We start from the raw sequence: 21526 nt of genomic DNA, 5'->3' as shown, positions 1-21526 counted from the left end.
TGAGAGGGATGGGTTGTCAGCAAGGAATCTGTTCTAGAGAATATGTTGAAGAAAAGATATAGACAGCAGGTAATATTGCTGCACACAAAAGGAAGAAGTACTGCAATGATTAAGATAGGAGATAAGGCACTGGCAGAAGTAAAGCTGTAAGGATGGGTCGTGAACTGTACTTGGGTAGGCCAGGTGATAGAGCACTTGTCCGCAAAAAGCAAAGGTCCTGAGTTCGAGTCTCAGTGCAGCACATAGTTTTAATCTGCCAGAAAAGTTTCAGTACAGAAATGGTTTCAGGCCCCATGTTCGTCATGCATTTACTCACAAAAGAGTTGCAAGCCCCATAAGGGAACAGATGAGGGAAGTAAGGCAAATTTACAAGACAATTTAGGCTGAGAGAAAGGAATGTGAGAGAGGGTGGTTTCTAGAGTTCTGCCATCTACTAAAGTCATGAGAAAAGAAGTTATAATTTGAAAAGACCAAGAGATACCCATATCAACTGTAATACATTACAGTTACACAAAGATTTAAAAACCAAATCTTAGACAGCAAAGCACACTCAGATGCAGACATGGACATGGATCATAATCTAGTAGTGATGAACAGCAGATGAAATTTAAGATTGTAAATAAAATGGACTAGATGATGAAATGGATTACTGAATATTGAAGACTGACTCACTCAAAGTGGGGATTCTTTGAGGAAGTAAAATGTTAAGGTGTTGATCTGTTACATGCACATGAAAAACCTCTATTACATTTAAAAGAAAGGGCAGCCAGATGGCTCTATTACATCAAAGACTTATGCAATGGAGAGGAACTGTCGTGGATCTAACAGAAGAGGTGAATGTTTCACATTGCTGCAGTGTGGGGGCAATCTAGAGTAATGTGAAATACAGAAGTAAAAATTCTCAACAGTCGAGATCGCTAATCACAATTTTATTTTGGTGACTGGTTTCAGAAAATCTAAGCTGACATCACTGGATCTTACACAGATACATCAACATACCACTGTCATATACACAGATACATCAACATACCACTGTCATACATAAAATACATGCTCTCAAGTCGTGGCACATCACTCCAGGAACTTGCAGAAAATTATACATCAGCATGTCAATGATAAAACTTACATAAAATATCATAAATATTGCACTGACTGCATTAGCTTATTATAAACACTTGACATCATTCAAGTATTGTATTGGGTAAGATCCAATAACAACTTAGATTTGCCAAAAGCACTCATCGAAAATACAATTATAACTAGCAATCTTGGCTCTTGAAGTTTTTACTCCTATATTTCAGAAGAGCAGAATGTTGAATGGGAAGAAACAGATAATGCAATAATGAGGTCAGATTTGGATGCAGTGAATTATCAACTCCTTAAGAGGGGCATAAGTTATTACAGTAGTAGCAGGGGAAACAGGCTGGATGATTGACTGATACGGGTTTGTAACATTAGCCAACACAGCCTTCCTGCATTGGTACTGCAAACAGTTCAAAGCACAGGACAGCTAAAGCTCTTGTTGATTTCTTCAAAGCATCCAGCTCTACTTTATGGCTTAATGATGATGACTTTTTCTTCATAAACAGTCAGGAGATAAAACACTCCCCCACTCGGATCTCCGGGAGAGAGCAACTCAAAGAGGATGATGTTGTCATCATAAAAAACAAAACTGGTATTCTATGGCTGGAGCTTGGAATGTTGCATCCCTTAATAGGGTAGGTAGGTAGGCTGAAGTTAGATATAGCAGAATTATTAAGTATGGAGGTAGGAAAAACAGGACTTACGGTGAGGTCAGTACAGGGTCAACAACACAGAATCAAAGATTGGTAATGCATGAGAAGGCTTAATGAGGAATACGAGAACAGGAATGTGAATAAGCCACTATGTACAGCATGTATTGTAGCCAAGATAGACATGAAGCCAACACCCACATGTTTATACGCCAACTAGCTCCTCAAATGATGAAGAGTTTGAAAGAATATATGACGGGATAAAGGAAATTATTCAGATAGTTAATGGGGAAATTTAACTGTTACAGGTACTGAAATACAGTTGTAGGAAAAGGAAGAGACCACAAAAATAGTAGCAGAACATGGACTGGGTAAAAGGAATGAAAGAGGAAGACAATTGTAGAATTTTGTACAGAGTATAATTTAATAATTGCCAACACTTGGTTTAAAAATTGTGAAAGGAGACTGCCTACAAGGAAAAGACCCGGGGACAATCAAAGGTTTCAGACTGATTATGTAATAGTAAGACAGAGATTTCGGAACCAGATTTTAAACTGTAAGACATTTCCAGGAGGAGATGAGGACTATGACCATAATTTATTTATTGTAAATGGTAGTTTAAAACTGAAGACACTGCAAAAATGCAGGAAATTAAGGTGACTGGAGGCAAATTTCAAAAACCAGAGATTGTTGACAGTTTCAGAGGGAGCGTTAGGCAACCTTGGACTGAAATGAAGTAAAAAATTACAATAGAAGACAAATGTGTAGCTTTGAGAGATGAGATAGGAAAGGCAGCAGAGTATCAACAAGGTGCATAAGTGGACAAGGAAAAAAAATTCCCCAATTTTCTGGTTCAAAATACACCTTCTCCCGGGTGAAAATACATTTTTTCTGTGTTATGTGACAGTATACTTTTCCTCAGAACTGTAAAACTTATCAATTCTTTGAATGATTATGGTTTTGTACATTGCCGTAGAATTTCCCACCACTTTAGAAAACGAAACTCAGGGAAAAAAAAACACATTTTGGAAAGATCTTTGATGTGCAGCAACATGTACACTGCATATTTTCACATTATGAAAGTATAAATTCGAACTTCACCAAACACTGTATGTTATTTTCCGAAGAATTGAAATCAAAATTGCGATGCACTTTTGTAAGCCAGTCATAGTTCATGTCACGTGATGTCCCCAGGCTATGACGGAAGATATTCAGAGCATAGGACACGTGATGATGTCAGCCAATAGCAACATCACTGTTAAGTAGCACAAGCACACATACACACATATAATAAAAGTTAATGGTTCAAATTAATTACATAGTGTTGCTACAAGGGGGGGGGGAGGGGGGGGGGGAAGCTTTCACATATAATGTTGGTCTCTAAGATTAATAAGCTACAAGAGAAGCTAACATTTCAGATAAAATGTTGATCTTTTTTGCACATGTTACACTTTAAGATACATCACACAAATGTGCCAGAAAATTTTTTAACGATGACATAAAAGTCTAATCATCTGGGCTCGAAATTCTTCTAAAGAGCTGACTCCTAAATGAGAGTCAAACGCGCTGTGATTTAAGAAATTCATCATACATTCTCGCACACAGTTCATCTTTCCTAAAAGGAACTTTACTTTGAAAGTAAGGTTTCTCAAACAGCCATTCACAATATTTTTCCACAATCTGTTAGAAACTGGTTCGTTTCAGAAGTTGGCAGAGACCGCCAGGTAACAGACGTCACTGCGCTTGTGCAGCTACGATGACACAGAAAGCCCCTATGTTCATACATGTATAACATTAAAAGATCTTACATTATGTCATAAACGAAATGAGACATTAGAAGATACTCCAAGAACATAAGAATTTCATGAACTGTACTAAAATGCATAATTCGGCTTAAAGTGCACATTCATATGTCCAGATTTGGATGTCAGTATTCTTGGAGTACCAGTTCTGTATCATCTCGTGTTTACGTCTTTATTATGGTATAATGCCGTATGTACTAGAGGATGAAAACGTGCACTTGAAATGCAGTGAACAGTTGAAACTGGCCGATAGTGTGTAATTAAACACTTCCGTTTCACAAAAATTTGCTGCCTCAGCGGAAAAGATCAATAAAAGCCAAATAACCTTAGCAAACCAACAAAAATAACTTCATTGTTCTGCAGGGCAATCAAAGCTTGACTGTCAGGAAGGTAGAAATAAAATAAAATCTGAAACTAGTAACATATTTTAGCCTTCCGTAGCTATGGGAATGTATTTTAATTCACTTGATAGCTCCTGGTCACAGAAATCCATTTTGTTTTCATTTGATGTGAGAGCAATAAACGGAGAGGAAACAGCAAAATCACTAAACGTAAACACGGGTCACGTGGAGACTACCCACTTCCCCACTACAACTCTTACTGCTCTGCGCATCAACTGTGGATCTACGATATTTCTGAACTGGGGCAATTCCCCCAAGCATTTGAGGTGGGACGCCAAAAATTTTAAGAACTCAACTTTTCAGAAATATGTTCACTTTGTAGTGCACATCTTTCTGAAGAGTCTCATACATAAAACATACGTATTTGATTGAGGAAATTTAAGACATGTTATTTGGTCGTAAGTGTGCCGAAGTGCGGTGCCACACCTCTTCACACAGCATTCTTCTGTCACACATCACTGTATTTTGCTCTGTGGAATTTAAACGTATAACATTTTGTAATGGATGTTATCAAACTATATTCAGCAGAGTGGAAATAAGGATGTCCTGCAGTGCCTCTCTGGCTCCCAGTTGGCCGGTTTTACATCCTGCCCCTCTTAAAGAAAACTCACAGTTAATATTGGATGGGATTATTTGTAACCAGGAGAATAAGAACTCTTCAGAAAATTTGCACTCCTTATTGCCTATTAGCTAATAACTTGCTGTTTTGTGTGACATAAAATTAAATATAGGATACATAAAACAAGTAAAGACAAAAGACAAGCAAGACAGTACACATTTCTTCAATCCTCAAGCCCTGGCATTTTTCTCTCTCTTATCTCGCTACAGCTTTACATGGTGTGCTTTCCTCTCTGGGAAAGAATCTATTACCTCATCAAAGTTCGTCAAACATTTGGCTACATGAAAAAATGAAATGTTGTTGTCTAAGAGCGAAAAAGCTGTTAATACAAATAGTACCCAAGACTGGTGTGACTTCTCGATCTGGATCTGATTAAGTGTATTTCATCGCTCTCCGCTAATATTGCAACAATTGTAACACACACCAAAAAAACGAGGCTGTTTCGGCACAAATAGTCACTTTTATAACACAACAGTATATAATTCATGAAGTACCAATATCAAATGCCTATTACATGCAAAAAATTTTATGTTAACAAATTGTTTTACATTTCATTCATAAGCTCCTACTTCTCAAGCATGAGATCAAAGAGTAGTAGTATGAAATTTTCATATAAATTTGGAATCGTCCTATTCTTCCATAATTTGTGTGATGTCCACATTTCTTCTCCTTCCTCATTCTAATAAACAATCTTGACATCATTAATTCTGTAACTATTCCTGCCAGTGTCAAAACTTATTCTCCGGTTAACTTCACTAACCCTGCCACAAGCAGCGGTTTAGTTATTCTCCAGTTAGGTGTTATTATGTATTCGTACAATGTGTTTTCCATGCTATTCCCAGAATAGAACTTAAAAAAGTGGCTGTTAGATGGTGACTGTACAGCTGGCTCTTACTAGTGTAGCGATCTGGCCAAAAAATTTTTGTCGAACTTTCATTTTCTTGGATTTACCAAGAAGATAATACATAATCTTTCTTACCTGTTATTCATTTTAGTCATTTATCTCCACTCTGGTAGCCTGAATCTATGGATTTCACTGGTAATTATAACAATGCTAATCATTCGCAAATGCAGTCAACCACATAAAAAGCGATTGGCATTCACACATTCAGCTTTATTCCACTCAGCTTGTATAAATCCGTCCCCTTTTGTCTGAAGGAAACTTTATTTCTAGATGCGACAGGGATTCCCCTGGCAGACACATCACGTACACTGTGCATCCATTCAAAATTCAACTTAGAATGTGTTCAAGAATGTTCAATACCAAAAGGGAGTGAATGAGTAATCGATAGGCCAATATGCTAGGCACTTTGTGAAAGAAGTCTCCCCCCCCCCTCAAGAATATGAATTTTGCACCCCCCCCCCTCTCCCACCGAAATTATTGCCCCAGGCAGATGCCCGGTTTGCCCCCCCCCCCCCCCCCCCCCCCCCCGACCACTAGATCCAGCCCTGTTGCGCATGCGTGAGTCTGTCAGCTTGGGTGCGCCAGGTAGCTTCTGGCGCTTGCTGCTACTGTTTATACAACTATCAGCCACACTTCTGCAACCAGAAGCAGGAGAAGGTACTACTCATATGCAACTAAACTGTGCATGGGTGTGAGCTAGCTTGCAACTGCCCAAACAAACCTAACGTGAACAGTTGTGATGTCATGCTCATCAGAGGCAATTTGTTGTTATGAAGGATTGCATAGTCTTCCTAAAGACTTTGACACATTTTGCTATTGTCAGAAGCTTGTATAAATACTGTGTTTTGTTGTCGTATATGGCGCATTTCCTTTGCAACTTACGTCTTAATTTTGTTTTTGTTTTTCTTATGTTTTATTGCTGCAGTATTATTCTGCAGTAGTGAGATACAGTAATATCCTTTGTTAGAGTATTGGTTCTTACCATTCAAAATTACAAAAATTTAACTGAACATTGAAACGATAAAAAATTCCCGGAATTTTAAAAAATTCCCAGGTTTTTCCCAGATCTCCTAGTTATCCCAGGTCGTATACATCATGATCAAGTAAGAAAAAATACACAACACAGTACAAATCCCTGTGTCACACACTGAAGATATGAAGGGCTCGGAGAGATATAGTCATACGCCACGAAATTGAGTTTTTCATGTTGCGGCATTCTTAACAATGTCTTTTTCAACACATTGTGAAGAAGTTCCATGTTACTGCAACAGATGGCAGGCTACGATGGAGTGCAGTTCTATGCTGCGCCATCCGGTAGTAGTTTCAGAAGATACATAGTCACAAGCCACGGCAAAATGGCAGGTGGGTCAGGAACGTCTGAAGCTTCTTCGAGTCTTCAACGCATATTTGACACAGACAGTAGTGGAAGTGAAGAGCTTGACACTTTGGATCCTGACAGTGATGAATCTTGGCATCCATCGACCAGCAGTTCCAGCTCAGATGATGTTTCGGTAAGCATATAAAATGGTTTATTTCTCGTGATTAATTTCCTGTAGCTTGTGACTTTGTTTCTCTCAACATTGCCAACGCATTTGATAGCCATCCTGTGTGTTAATGATGAAACTTGATGGGCACATCTATATTACTGCTTAATGGTGCAATAATGTAGTTTCAAAGGCAAAAGATGTGTAAAAAATATTTTCTCTTTAATGTGATTTTAGCGAAATTTAATGTTTTGTGTGGCTTATGACTATATCTCACGTAAATTCTTAAGACTATTTTGCTCTTCATATTATAGCTTGAAGTAAGTAGAATAAATGAAGAATCACCCGAAAAACCAAAGCCTTCACGGAAAAGAAAACGAAATATTGATCAGTGGAAGAAAAATAAAGCAAAACGTCGACGAAATGCTGGTCAGCAGTATAAGTCTTTAAAAACTCACAAGACTGTTCAGGCTGCTACTATAGGAAGTCCCTGTACTTGTTTAAATAAATGCTTCACAAAACTGCTTGGAGAGGAAGAAAACATTTTTCATTCATTTTGGGACATAGGAAACTTTAATGCCCAGAATACTTACTTGATGAGCTGTATGAAAATGGAACTGAAAAAGCGAAGGTTTGTTCACTATTTAAATAAAAATGGTTTAATATTTTGTATATTTATTTCATTTTGTTATATTTGTCATAATTTCTTTCAAAGCTATCCAGAAAAGACTTCCAGGAAAATATCATCCAGGGATGTTACATTTTCTTATAATGTGAGGGTATGCGGAATAGAAGTCATGATCTGCAAGGAAGCTTTCCTAAGGGTTCATGGCTTACAGATACATGCACGAAGAGTGAGGAATTTGTAACATCAAATGAAGCAGGGATTTGCAGTGCCAAAACAAGATGGAAAAGGTTTGTATGTTACTCTGTGCTATAAGTTAGGGATGTACTCAAACTGAGTACTATACAAATATTTCTATTAGGAAGAGGATATAAGCTCATCTTTTTTCTCTTTCAGAGAAAACATGGAAACTACCCACATAAATTTCAAGACGAAGCTGTACAAAGTGTTAGAGAATTTCTCAACGCCATACCGAAATATAACAGTCATTACAGTAGGCAACAGAACCCCAATAAAGTGTATTTGGATTGTGATCTCACAACTGCTTCCTTATTTCTAAATAAATACTCAGAATACTGCAAGGAAAAGCAGGTTCCTGCAGTATCTGAAAGTAAGTTCAGAGAAATTTTCGTATCTGAATTTAACATAAGGTTAAAACTACCAAAAAGTGACACCTGTTCAAAATGTGATGGATTTCTAATTGCAATAAATAACCCAGAATTATGTGCAGAAGAAGTCACAGAAAAGAAACAACAATATGAACTGCATCTCAAAAACGTGACAGAGGACAAAATATGATTGCGTCTTTAATTGCTCTGGCTAAAGAAAATTCGAAAGAGCATCATGTGATAGCAATGGATATGCAGCAAACGTTCCCCACACCTAAACTAACAGTTGGTCCAGCATTTTACAAGAGGAAAATATGGACATACAACTATGGTATCCATGACTGTGGATCAAATAAGGGTTATATGTTTCTGTGGAGTGAGAAAGATGGAGGATGGGGTTCAGATGAGGTTGGGAGCTGCTTATTGAAGTACTTGGAGATAACTAATCCTCAGACAAAACATCTCCACATAATCACAGACAGCTGCAAGGGTCAGGCAAAGAATTGGACTATTATTGCTTTGGAAAGGTCCCTTGTTGCTACCAAAAGGTTTGATTCTGTCCAGCATTATTTCCCTGTGGTAGGTCACACCATGCTACCTTGTGATGGTGATTTTGGTCGCATTGAACGGTATGCAAGAAACAGACGTCCAATAGTGTACACTCCAGATGAATGGACAGAAGTAATAAAATCTGTGAGTCCAAACCATTTCATTGTAACTAAAATGGAAAGAGAAGACTTCAGAAGTTTGGAAAGCCTAAAGACATTGATCTCAAAACGTACAGAATCCACGTCTGGAGATCCCCAACATTTCAGTGAAGCTACTCAATTTAAGTTTGAGTCTGAAGACCCCTTCAAGCTAAGTGTAAAGCACTCTTATTCAGACATAGGAGCTTTCATGTCAGTGGATATTCGTGTCAAAAAGAAAGGAAGGCTAGTCGAACCAAATCCATATCAGCTGCCAATAAAGTACAGAAAGCCACTACCAATTAACCAGAAAAAAATTGATGATGTACTGTCTCTTATGCCATACATACCTGCAGCAAATCAAGATTTCTATCGGTCATGTACTGGAAATAACGTGTACAATGATGAGGTAGAGGAACTTCCTTGATGTAACTGTATCAATGAAAAAGTAATTTATACATATCAGATACCTGATATGTATATATTAATGTGTAAAAATTATATATTCTGCTTGCTGTGTAAGAGTAGTTAAAATAAATCCTTACAAATTCATACTTTATGTTTTAAACAATTTTTTGGGAGATATAGTCATAAGCTACCATTGACTACATCTTAATTAGAATCATTCTAAAATTAATATTTTATAGCAAGCAGAGAGTTGACTATTTAACAACATGCTTCGCAAGTTTTAAGCAAGTGTTTGCAGTAGAAATAAAGTTTCTATTTTGTATTAAACATTTTCAGACCTCCGTGGAACTTTAAACTCGCTGTATCTCAAAACTAGTTCGATGTGACTTATGACCATATCTCTCCAACCCCTTCATGTTACTGAATTTAACTGATGAAGGGATAAATCTAAAAATGCAGTAAATGAAGCGGGTGAAAGGGAATATAGGCATCTAAAAACTGAGATTGACAGAAAGTGAAGAATGGTTACACAGGAGTGGCTGGAGACATATGCAAGGCGGTGTGTAACTAGATGGAAGATAGATGCTATCTATATAAAAATTACAGAGACGTTTCACTAAAGAGAAGCACCTGTATGAATATCAAGAACTCATATGGCAAGCCAGTACTAAGCAAAAAAGGGAAAGCAGAAAAGTGGAAGGAATATACAGAGAGCCTTTGTTGTTGTTGTGGTCTTCAGTCCTGAGACTGGTTTGATGCAGCTCTCCATGCTACTCTATCCTGTGCAAGCTGCTTCATCTCCCAGTACCTACTGCAACCTACATCCTTCTGAATCTGCTTAGTGTAGTCATCTCTTGGTCTCCCACTACGATTTTTACCCTCTACGCTGCCCTCCAATGCTAAATTGGTGATCCCTTGATGCCTCAGAACATGTCCTACAAACCAATCCCTTGTTCTAGTCATGTTGTGCCACAAACTCCTCTTCTCCCCAATTCTATTCAATACCTCCTCATTAGTTATGTGATCTACCTATCCAATCTTCAGCATTCTTCTGTAGCACCACATTTCAAAAGCTTCTATTCTCTTCTTGTCAAACTATTTATCGTCCATGTTTCACTTCCATACATGGCTACACTCCATACAGATACTTTTAGAAATGACTTCCTGACACTTAAATCTATACTCGATGTTAACAAATTTCTCTTCTTCAGGAACACTTTCCTTGCCATTTGCCAGTCTGCATTTTATATCCTCTATATTTCGACCATCATCAGTTAGTTTTCTCCCCAAATAGCAAAACTCCTTTACTACTAATCTAATTCACTCAGCATAACCCGACTTAATTAGACTACATTCCATTATCCACGTTTTGCTTTTGTTAATGTTCATCTTATATCCTCCTTTCACGACACCGTCCATTCTGTTCAACTGCTCTTCCAAGTCCTTTGCTGTCTCTGACAGAATTACAATGTCATTGGCGAACCTCAAAGTTTTTATTTCTTCTCCATGGATTTTAATACCTACTCCAAAATTTTCTTTTGTTTCGTTTACTGCTGGCTCCATATACAGAGTGAATAACACTGGGGAGAGGCTACAACCCTGTCTCACTCCCTTCCCAACCACTGCTTCCCTTTCATGCCCCTCGACTCTTATAACTGACATCTGGTTTCTGTACAAATTGTACATAGCCTTTCCCTCCCTGTATTTGACCCCTGCCACCTTCAGAATTTGAAAGAGAGTATTCCAGTCAACATTGTCAAAAGCTTTCTCTAAGTCTACAAATGCTAGAAAAGTAGGTTTGCTTTTCCAGTATTTCTACAGAATCCAAACTGATCTTCCCCGAGGTAGGCTTCTACCAGTTTTTCCATTCGTCTGTAAAGAATTTGCGTTAGTATTTTGCAGCCGTGACTTATTACACTGATAGTTCAGTAATTTTCACATCTGTGAACACCTGCTTTCTTTGGGATTGGAATTATTATATCTTCTTCAAGTCTGAGGGTATTTCGCCTGTCTCATACATCTTGCTCACCAGATGGTAGAGTTTTGTCAGGACTGGCTCTCCCAAGGCCATCAGTAGTTCTTATGGAATGTTGTCTACTCCCGGGGCGTTGTTTCGACTCAGGTCTTTCAGTGCTCAGTCAAACTCTTCACGCAGTATCATATCTCCCATTTCATCTTCACCTACATTCTCTTCCATTTCCATAATATTGTCCTCAAGTATATCGCCCCTGTATACACCCTCTATATACTCCTTCCACCTTTCTGCTTCCCCTTCTATGCTTAGAACTGGGATTCCATCTGAGCTCTTGATATTCATACAAGTGGTTCTCTTTTCTCCAAAGGTCTCCTTAAGTTTCCTGTAGGCAGTACCTATCTTACCCCTAGTGATATGCACCTCTACATCCTTACATTTGTCCTCTAGCCATCCCTGCTTAGCCATTTTGCACTTCCTGTCGATCTCATTTTTGAGACATTTGCATTCCTTTTTGTCTGCTCCATTTATTGCAGTTTTATATTTCCTCCTTTCATCAATTAAATTCAATGTATCTTCTGTTACCCAAGGATTTCTACTAGCCCTCGTCATTTTACCTACTTGTTCCTCTGCTACCTTCACTATTTCATCTCTTAAAGCTACCCATTCTTTTCTACTGTATTTCTTTCTCCCATTCTTGTCAATCATTCCCTAATGCTCTCCCTGAAGCTCTCTACAACCTCTGATTCTTTCAGTTTATCCAGGTCCCATCTCCTCAAATTCCCACCTTTTTGCAGTTTCTTCAGTTTTAATCTACAGTCCATAACCAATAGATTGTGGTCAGAGTCCACATCTGCCCCTGGAAATGTCTTACAATTTAAAACCTGGTTCCTGAATCTCTGTCTTACCATTATATAATCTATCTGAGACCTTCCAGTACCTCCAGGCTTCTTACATGTATACAATCATCTTTTATGATTCTTGAACCAAGTGTTAGCTATGATTAAGTTATGCTCTGTGCAAAATTCTACCAGGCGGCTTCCTCTTTCATTCCTTAATCCCATTCCATATTCATCTACTACATTTCCTACTCTTCCTTTTCCTACTATCGAGCTCCAGTCACCCATGACAATTAAATTTTTGTCTCCCCTCACTATCTGAATAATTTCTTTTATCTCATCATACATTTCATCAATATCTTCGTCATCTGCAGAGCTAGTTGGCATATAAACTTGTACTACTGTGGTAGGCATGGGCTTCGTATCTATCTTGGCCACAGTAGTGTGTTCACTATGCTATTTGTAGTAGCTTACCCACATTCCTATTTTCCTATTTATTATTAAACCTACTCCTGCATTACCCCTATTCGATTTTGTGTTAATAACCCTGTAGTAACCTGACCAAAAGTCTTGTTCCTCCTGCCACCGAACTTCACTAATTCCCACTATATCTAACTTTAACCTATCCATTTCACTTTTTAAATTTGCTAACCTACCTGCCCGATTAAGGGATCTGACATTCCACGCTCCGATCTGTAGAACGTCAGTTTTCTTTCTCCTGATAACAAAGTCCTCCTGAGTAATCCCCGCCCGGAGATCCGAATGGGGGACTATTTTACCTCCGGAATATTTTACCCAAGAGGACGCCATCATCATATAACCATAGAGTAAAGCTGCATATCCTCGGGAAAAATTACGGCTCTAGTTTCCCCTTGCTTTCAGCCGTTCGCAGTACCAGCACAGCAAGGCCATTTTGGTTAGTGTTACAAGGCCAGATGAGTCAATCATCCAGACTGTTGCCCCTGCAACTACTGAAAAGGCTGCTGCCCCTCTTCAGGAACCACACGTTTGTCTGGCCTCTCAACAGATACCCCTCCATTGTGGTTGCACCTAAGATACAGCTATCTGTATTGCTGAGGCTTGCAAGCCTCCCCACCAATGGCAAGGTCCATGGTTCATGGGGAATCATTATATAAAGTACTAAAGGAATATCTTTGACAAGCTAAGAATGTTAGTTGTGTTGACAATGAGGGACACAAAAGCAATAATAACGGTGAAAAATAAAACGGCCAAGGGCATTAACTTTACAGAAGAAGTGAAACATGGTGATGGTGCCCTGCAGTCCTGTTTACCTGTTTAACTTAGCACTGGTACAATAATGCTGAAATCCAATTAGATATGTGCCTATGCAGATGATACTGCGATCGTAGCAAGAGATGTGAACACCCTTAAAGAAATGCATGAAATAATGGAAACATAATGAGCAAAAAATTGGATTGACTGTAAACAAAAACACAACAAAATACATGTTAATGTTCAATTCTAAGACCAGAAGAACAACACATGAACTGAAGTCCTCTGAAAATGTTTTAAGCTGTTAGCTTCTTCCAATATCTAGGTGTGACAATAAGATAAGGCAGTGTATTACATAAGATTACACTATTCCCTGTATGGCCAGGTGTTACATATGAATCATAAATGTGGACAATGACAGAAGCAGATATGAACAGTCTAAGGGCATTTGAAAGAAAAATCCAGTAAAAAATTTATAGACCTGTGAGAGAAGCAGAGGGATGGAGAGTAAGATACAACCACAAAATACCACATCTACATCTACATCTACAGCCATACTCCGCAAGCCACCTGACGGTGTGTGGCGGAGGGTACCTTCAGTACCTCTATCGGTTCTCCCTTCTATTCCAGTCTCGTATTGTTCGTGGAAAGAAGGATTGTCGGTATGCCTCTGTGTGGGCTCTAATCTCTCTGATTTTATACTCATGGTCTCTTCGCGAGATATACGTAGGAGGAAGCAATATACTGCTTGACTCTTCGGTGAAGGTATGTTCTCGAAACTTTGACAAAAGCCCGTACCAAGCTACTGAGCGTCTCTCCTGCAGAGTCTTCCACTGGAGTTTATCTACCATCTTCATAACGCTTTCGCGATTACTAAATGATCCTGTAACGAAGCGCGCTGCTCTCCGTTGGATCTTCTCTATGTCTTGTATCAACCCTATCTGGTACGGATCCCACACTGCTGAGCAGTATTCAAGCAGTGGGCGAACAAGCGTACTGTAACCTACTTCCTTTGTTTTCAGATTGCATTTCCTTAGGATTCTTCCAATGAATCTCAGTCTGGCATCTGCTTTACCGACAATCAACATTATATGATCATTCCATTTTAAATCACTCATAATGCGTACTCCCAGATAATTTATGGTATTAACTGCTTCCAGTTGCTGACCTGCTATTTTGTAGCTAAATGATAAAGGATCTATCTTTCTGTGTATTCGCAGCACATTACACTTGTCTACATTGAGATTCATTGGTCATATCTAGTAAGATATGACCAAACAAATAATGAAAGGCAGATTACATTCCACCAGAAGGAAGGGCTGACAAACATGTAGATGACAATGTGATGGCTGAGCTTAACAAGTTGGAGATCTGAGAATGGAAGAGAAAAGCAGAAATGTATGGAAGCTGATTGTTGAGGAGGCCAAGGCTTGAAATGTAGCAAATTATTACAAGTTATCAGCTTGCATTGAAAGCTTAGCTTGATGTGAAGTCGGGAGGGAGAGCATATTTTGGTTCTCACACTCGCACAGCTGATGCAGGTTACTGGGCCAGGTGAGTGGTGTACTTCACTAATGCCACATGAAATGCATTAGACTCTCTATGACTCTGAAAAAGTACTATTAAATATTGATCGATCTTTTTCACACTCAGTGTACCAAATTCTATGGATAACACAACCATACTGCTTACATTTCAAACCAGTAACTTCAATACTTTTGGAGATATAAATTTTTACCTACAATATATAATAACTGTGCTGGCATAATGAAACTGAGTTAGGGAATTTAATGTATTCATCTATAGTATCAACTGAAACTACATCCAAGAGCATAGTTTCATATAGTCTAATTTCTTTTAGTTTCATTACCACACATCTCTGACATAATTAAAAGTACTTTGGAAAATTATTATTTTTTCATGTTTTAGATGTGAGTGTGTGTTTTGGAGAGACTGAGAGAGTGAATGGAAGACATGCATAAAGTGAGAATGTGATATTTATTACAACTATGTAAATGTATACATGAGAAAGTTGTTGTTCAATAAGAGAATTTGTGACATATGTCCGAGTGAGCTCGATTTTGTAAAAGGCAGCCACAAGGGGCATTGGATATTAAATTTTATTAGTAATTTATTTTGTGAAAAGTAATCATATTCTGTCTTCATTAAATTTTATTTAGTTTCAGAATTAAGACATTTCTAGTCTAAATTACTTATGGTAATCTGATTGGCTGACATTAGGAATACCGCAAGCACAAAAGTGCTTGAGATGATCAGATTGACTGCTTAACGTACTAGCCAATAGGAATTCAGCATTTCCCACATGTTTGAGTAGGACTCTGTTCCTCAGATTCTGTAAGTCGAAAGAGTCGCTCGTTATGTTAAACTGCGCTGATCAAATATGTACTAAAATGAAGAAATTCGCATGTTTGGTCGGCTCTCATGTCGTTGACAAAGAGAGACTACAGTATTGAATATTTTGTGAACGTTTGAGGCCTATGAGTGGTTCATTTACAGAGAGATTCGCATGTCAACATTTCATGTTATACACAAACTCTGCTTGGCGTGTTTCATGCAGACAACAAGCAATTATGGTGAGTACTTCTTTACAGCTGGCTACGTTTGAGTCTGAACTTCTTACAGAGACAGTCAGTAAAATTGCGTAATTGATGTCAGGATATTAAATATGAACTTGATACTCAACACTGCTTTTGTCGGCTAAACCAGTATCCACCATCGCAGAGCGAAGGAGAAGACAACATTAAGCCTATTCAGGTAAGTTGACAGATTGTTTAAAGGATAGAGCGGGACCAATGCGTCCCACCACAGCCTCATCATATGCTGTAGCAGGGAAGGGGGAGGGGGGGGGCAAGGCAGGGTGGGGGGGTGGGGGGACCACTGCTGAGCACTGTTCTCAAATATAATTTTGAAATGAAATAGGATGAGAATAAAATCAGTGTGTACAAATGCTAAGTTTCTTGGACAGCACAATAAAGGGCTCTATCAAAATAAAAATGTTAGAAAAGGTAATAAATGGGGATGGAGGTATCAATTTAAAGAAGGCTTGGGGTCTTGTACTCAGTTTCATAAGATCTCACTGGATATCACATTCACCAAGATGAGACATACTGAGAGAATGTGCATTTCATGGAATATCTTGGGCTCAGAAAACCAGAGCATCAAAGAACACTGTGGGCATCAGAGTCAAGCTCACTATCAGGTAGAAATAGCAGCAAGAAACCAACAATAGTTCGCAGTCTGACTGGAGGAGTCCAGGCAGCGAGTAGATGCGACAGCACAAATTGCAGTACTTGAAGAAGATGGTGGGATCAGTGATCAAAATACTGTGCATTAAATGTGTTGCAAGTTCTAAAGACTTTCTTTGTTCCCAATTCCTGAGTGACCTTCACTCTCTAGAATGCTTGTAGAATTGACACAGGATACAGCAGCCAATGCGAGGTAACCAATTTCTGCCTTGAGGACTGGGCGAGTTCATTCGTTTGTTCAGAAAGGAAGGCCAACAACAGTCTGCCCACTTTCAGCTGGTTGGCTGTGATGACAGAATCGAAGCCCACACTCTGCGATCTTTCTCACATGAGACTATTTGGTAAAAAAAATTCATTTTTGTGTTACTTATAGCTTTAAGTGTCAGTTTCAAGATGACATGCCCATAATTTCATTAATGATATAGTTATTGTCATATCTGCAATTAAGTAAGACACTGCGCAATATTCGGCAGAGTTTGCATTAAAAAAATAGTGGTTACTATGTTTTTCATTTTGTACATATTAAATAATATGTTGGTGTGTACGAAATTCGGCTAACATATTCAATTTTTCTTTAAACTTGGGCAGAGGTCTCTATTTGTCACCAGTCTTGAGGAAATTGATAATATGTAGCACATGCATTTGTGATTGTGGATGCCAGTGATAAAGATAGAATGAAATATGCAAAACATTAACTCATATTTGATAAACAGTTTGAGATATCAAAACAAGGTCTTCGCAAATGATAGCACAGGAAGAGGAGATTATTTTGCCATATGGTTATTATGATAACCTTCATTATCTTCCATGTTATTCCACAAACTACAAAATTTTTCAATGAAAAAATGTAATTTTTAATGGCCATCAATAGCTGGTGAATTGAGTAATTCTGTGGGTTTTGGAACAACATATGTGAAGACTTTAAATGTATTTTTTTTAATTTATTTTATTTTTTTAATTGAGGATGTGCTGTTTCAAAGATATTGAGCTTACTTGTCTGCAATTCCTCACTTAATATACCAGTGCTTCAGAATTATCTCGCAATTATATATGCACAACATGTTACTGAGGTGAAATTGTGCAAACTTCACAAAGTTTTGGTAAAAGAAGCAAATTTTAACATGGCAACAAAAGAAATGTACGTTTTAGCCAAAATTCGCCTTTCTTAACACTTCTCTGGAAGTTACAAATGTTAACAGGTAAGGGGAAAATAAATTGCTGCTTCTGTTGCCTTTTCAGTGGAATTTTTTGTAGAAACTAACCAAAGCAGAGGTGACAGTAGATTAGATTAGATTAATACTAGTTCCATGGATCATGAATACGATATTTCGTAATGATGTGGAACGAGTCAAATTTTCCAATACATGACATAATTAAGTTAATTTAACAATATACTTAAGTTAATATAACAACTTTTTCATTTTTTGTGTTTTTTATTTTTTTTTATTTTTTTATTTTTTTTTTTTTTTTTAATTTATATCTAAAAATTCCTCTATGGAGTAGAAGGAGTTGTCATTCAGAAATTCTTTTAATTTCTTCTTAAATACTTGTTGGTTATCTGTCAGACTTTTGATACTATTTGGTAAGTGACCAAAGACTTTAGTGCCAGTATAATTCACCCCTTTCCGTGCCAAAGTTAGATTTAATCTTGAATAGTGAAGATCATCCTTTCTCCTAGTATTGTAGTTATGCACACTGCTATTACTTTTGAATTGGGTTTGGTTGTTAATAACAAATTTCATAAGAGAGTATATATACTGAGAAGCTACTGTGAATATCCCTAGATCCTTAAATAAATGTCTGCAGGATGATCTTGGGTGGACTCCAGCTATTATTCTGATTACGCGCTTTTGTGCAATAAATACTTTATTCCTCAGTGATGAATTACCCCAAAATATGATGCCATATGAAAGCAATGAGTGAAAATAGGCGTAGTAAGCTAATTTACTAAGATGTTTATCACCAAAATTTGCAATGACCCTTATTGCATAAGTAGCTGAACTCAAACGTTTCAGCAGATCATCAATGTGTTTCTTCCAATTTAATCTCTCATCAATGGACACACCTAAAAATCTGGAATATTCTACCTTAGCTATATGCTTCTGATTAAGGTCTATATTTATTAATGGCATCATACCATTCACTGTACGGAACTGTATGTACTGTGTCTTATCAAAATTCAGTGAGAGTCCGTTTACAAGGAACCACTTAGTAATTTTCTGAAAGACAGTATTGACAATTTCATCAGTTAATTCTTGTTTGTCAGGTGTGATTACTATAAAAATCACACCTGACAAACAAGAATTAAGTGATGAAATTGTCAATACCTTTATGGATGGGCACCATGGAAGTGTGAGTGTGGAGGAGCTCCACTTAGTATTTCCAAAAACATGTAAATGTAGGCTACAGTTTAGAAGGGCACTTCCTCTCTAGCACTCAGCATTTCCCTTACAGTATGCAGACTGCCTGCTGCAACCCTCATCGCTAATGCTCTGCAACCCTCCTCGCTGCGGCCCTCACCACGATTGCCCTGTCAACTGCGCATCTACTGGCTAGATTACTCTGCGTGCACTCTTCCCAGCAGAGAAAGCAGTCCAGAAAATCCATTATGCCCTCCTCCAACTACAAAGACTGGGGAAGGGGGTGCCTTTCTGTTGAGTGCTAGGGCACATGGCACATGGGCATTAAGGAGAACAAAAGGGCAGATGTAGCAGCCAAGGAGGCTTGTCAATATCCTCAGATACTTCAGTATGCTATCCCCTTAAATGCTATAGCCTCACTGTTGAAGTTCAGTAATGCATCAATGGGAAAAAGAATGGCTGGAAGTAGCAGGCAATAAGCTGCATCTAATGAAGTTTACAACGTGGCCATGGCATATATGTTTCCAGCTACACAGGTGGGATGAAGTCCTTCTTACTTGTCTTCACATAGGTCGCATCCCTACGACTCATCACTTCTAAGCTCTCGCAAAGGGATGCTCCAATGTGTGGTGCTTCTGGCATACAGATCACAGTGCACCACGTTTTACTAGAATTTTATTTTCAGATCAAAGGGCAGCAGCTCATTTGTCAACATATTTACCCTCTGTTTTAACTGACGATCAAACAAGTGTGGCACAACTTTTAAGATCTTGCTTGCCTCCCTGAAATTTTACTGATGTTTTTAATGGGTTATGAGGGTGGCTGGCTCATCTGTGTTTTTTTTTTATAAGTGATCAGCCAGCCATATATTGTTGTGAATCTACTTTAGTTTTCCTCTTGTTTTAGTTAATAAATTTAGAACATCTGTACCATTTTAATGATATCTTCCATGATGTGAGCTAACGTGACTGTGCAGGTGGTCATGCGTGAGACTTAATGTCCTTTCTCACATTTTCTCTGTTTAATCACATTGATTTCTATGAATTTTGTGTGGACGCTGATAACCTTGTCACTGAGTGCTGCAAGCGGACACCCCAACCCCCGCACACACAAAACTGGAACAACAACTTGGCTGCACAACCACAAGAATACCACTAAGCAATCATGCAGACAAAACCAGTATGGACACAAATTCAATGGCTGCCAGTCCCTTCCATTCAACAGTTCTTTTATGACTTCCTCACTTCTGTATCTTAGACTGTTTCAGTCCTTACTACAACAGTGCTTTTTAAACAAATTCTCTGTAGATATATTTGAAAGCACTTCTTTTCTCCTCACATCTAAGGATGAAATCATATGCAACAGCACGAATATAAAGATAAGAAAGAATTCGCAAACATCAGTTAACTCTCTCTATTTTATGCTTACGTTAATATTAACTTTACAGAGTTTGCATCACAAATTATCTACAGTGGACATTTAAAAAACTTGGAAACAATAGAAAACCGAAGCAGCCATTTGCAGAAATTAACAACTGTATAAAGTGCAAACAAATATTTGTTTTTGGTAACTTTATTTACCTGTGAGTAGGTCCCACACGCAAAGAAGTCCATCTTGGCTGCCAGAACCAGAAAGTAATGGAGAAATGCGGTCAATAAAAACACAGGTAATAGGTCCACAATGTCCATGCAATGTGTACAGTGGCCGCTGATCTTCCAACCGAAAAACCTACACAATAACAATAACTGTTGAAACATATATTATTGTGAAGTACCAATTTAATGTTTTAAATACATTCAAAAGAGAATGGTCCAACCTGCCATATGAAAATTAGCCATAATGTTTTGTCTCTTATAGTTTACCTCGCTTTATCTACATGTTCAGTACAAACAATTGATTTGATTGCTAATAATATATTCACAACAGTTTCTCTGATATGGATGAACACCAATTCTACATTTCTAACTCTGTAAGCATCAGATATCAGCGAATAATGGTATGAATCTTTACCAGTGGCCTTTCAGGCACTTGTCTTCAGAGGTGGTTTTGTTGTCAGCTAGCATAAGTCACCTGTGGATTCAGGCTTCTGATACCGTGGTAAATTCAATTCACAGTAACATTTCACTACATTATAAAATATAAAATTATGGGAGCCATTTTGTAAGCGTATTTACGGCTAGTTTTCTTCCACACTATACATGTAAACAGGAAAGATTGTCATGAATTCAGTTCCTAGTTAAAAGCAATTTTATTGATTGTATTCTGTGAAATGCTGCTTCTAATGAAGAATGAACATTAGAGAGAATATTGTTTCACAAATTAGGTAGAAAATGTTAGCTGCTGTGAGAATACAAATTATTTCCTCTGACAGTGCACATGTAGGATGATTACAGAAAATATGTAACACGATGAAAACAGTTTATGCACACACTTGAGTGTAATAGACATATTATTTACTCATATTTGGTTGGTTTTATAGTTAAGAGGGATCATACTAACATTTGTGTATATTTATTTTATATCTATACAAAGACTTCAGGTAGGCAGAATGATTCTGTGGCAGATGAAGTTCTGGCAGATAGTGTA

The 21526-nt window shown here is 37.9% G+C and overlaps 1 protein-coding gene across 1 annotated transcript in view; it reads right to left on the bottom strand.

The window, feature by feature from the left end:
* LOC126162288 (sterol regulatory element-binding protein cleavage-activating protein) overlaps positions 1-21526 on the bottom strand; it is a 284313-nt gene that overhangs the window by 61788 nt on the left and 200999 nt on the right. Inside the window, exon 20 of the mRNA XM_049918707.1 lies at positions 20521-20668. Coding sequence (XP_049774664.1) covers positions 20521-20668 — 148 coding nt within the window. The remainder of the gene's footprint in view (positions 1-20520; positions 20669-21526) is intronic.

Source organism: Schistocerca cancellata, chromosome 2, assembly GCF_023864275.1.
Source record: "Schistocerca cancellata isolate TAMUIC-IGC-003103 chromosome 2, iqSchCanc2.1, whole genome shotgun sequence".
Lineage (NCBI taxonomy): Eukaryota > Metazoa > Arthropoda > Insecta > Orthoptera > Acrididae > Schistocerca > Schistocerca cancellata.
The sequence above is the reverse complement of the archived record's forward strand: the minus strand, read 5'-3'. Positions and strand labels throughout refer to the sequence as shown.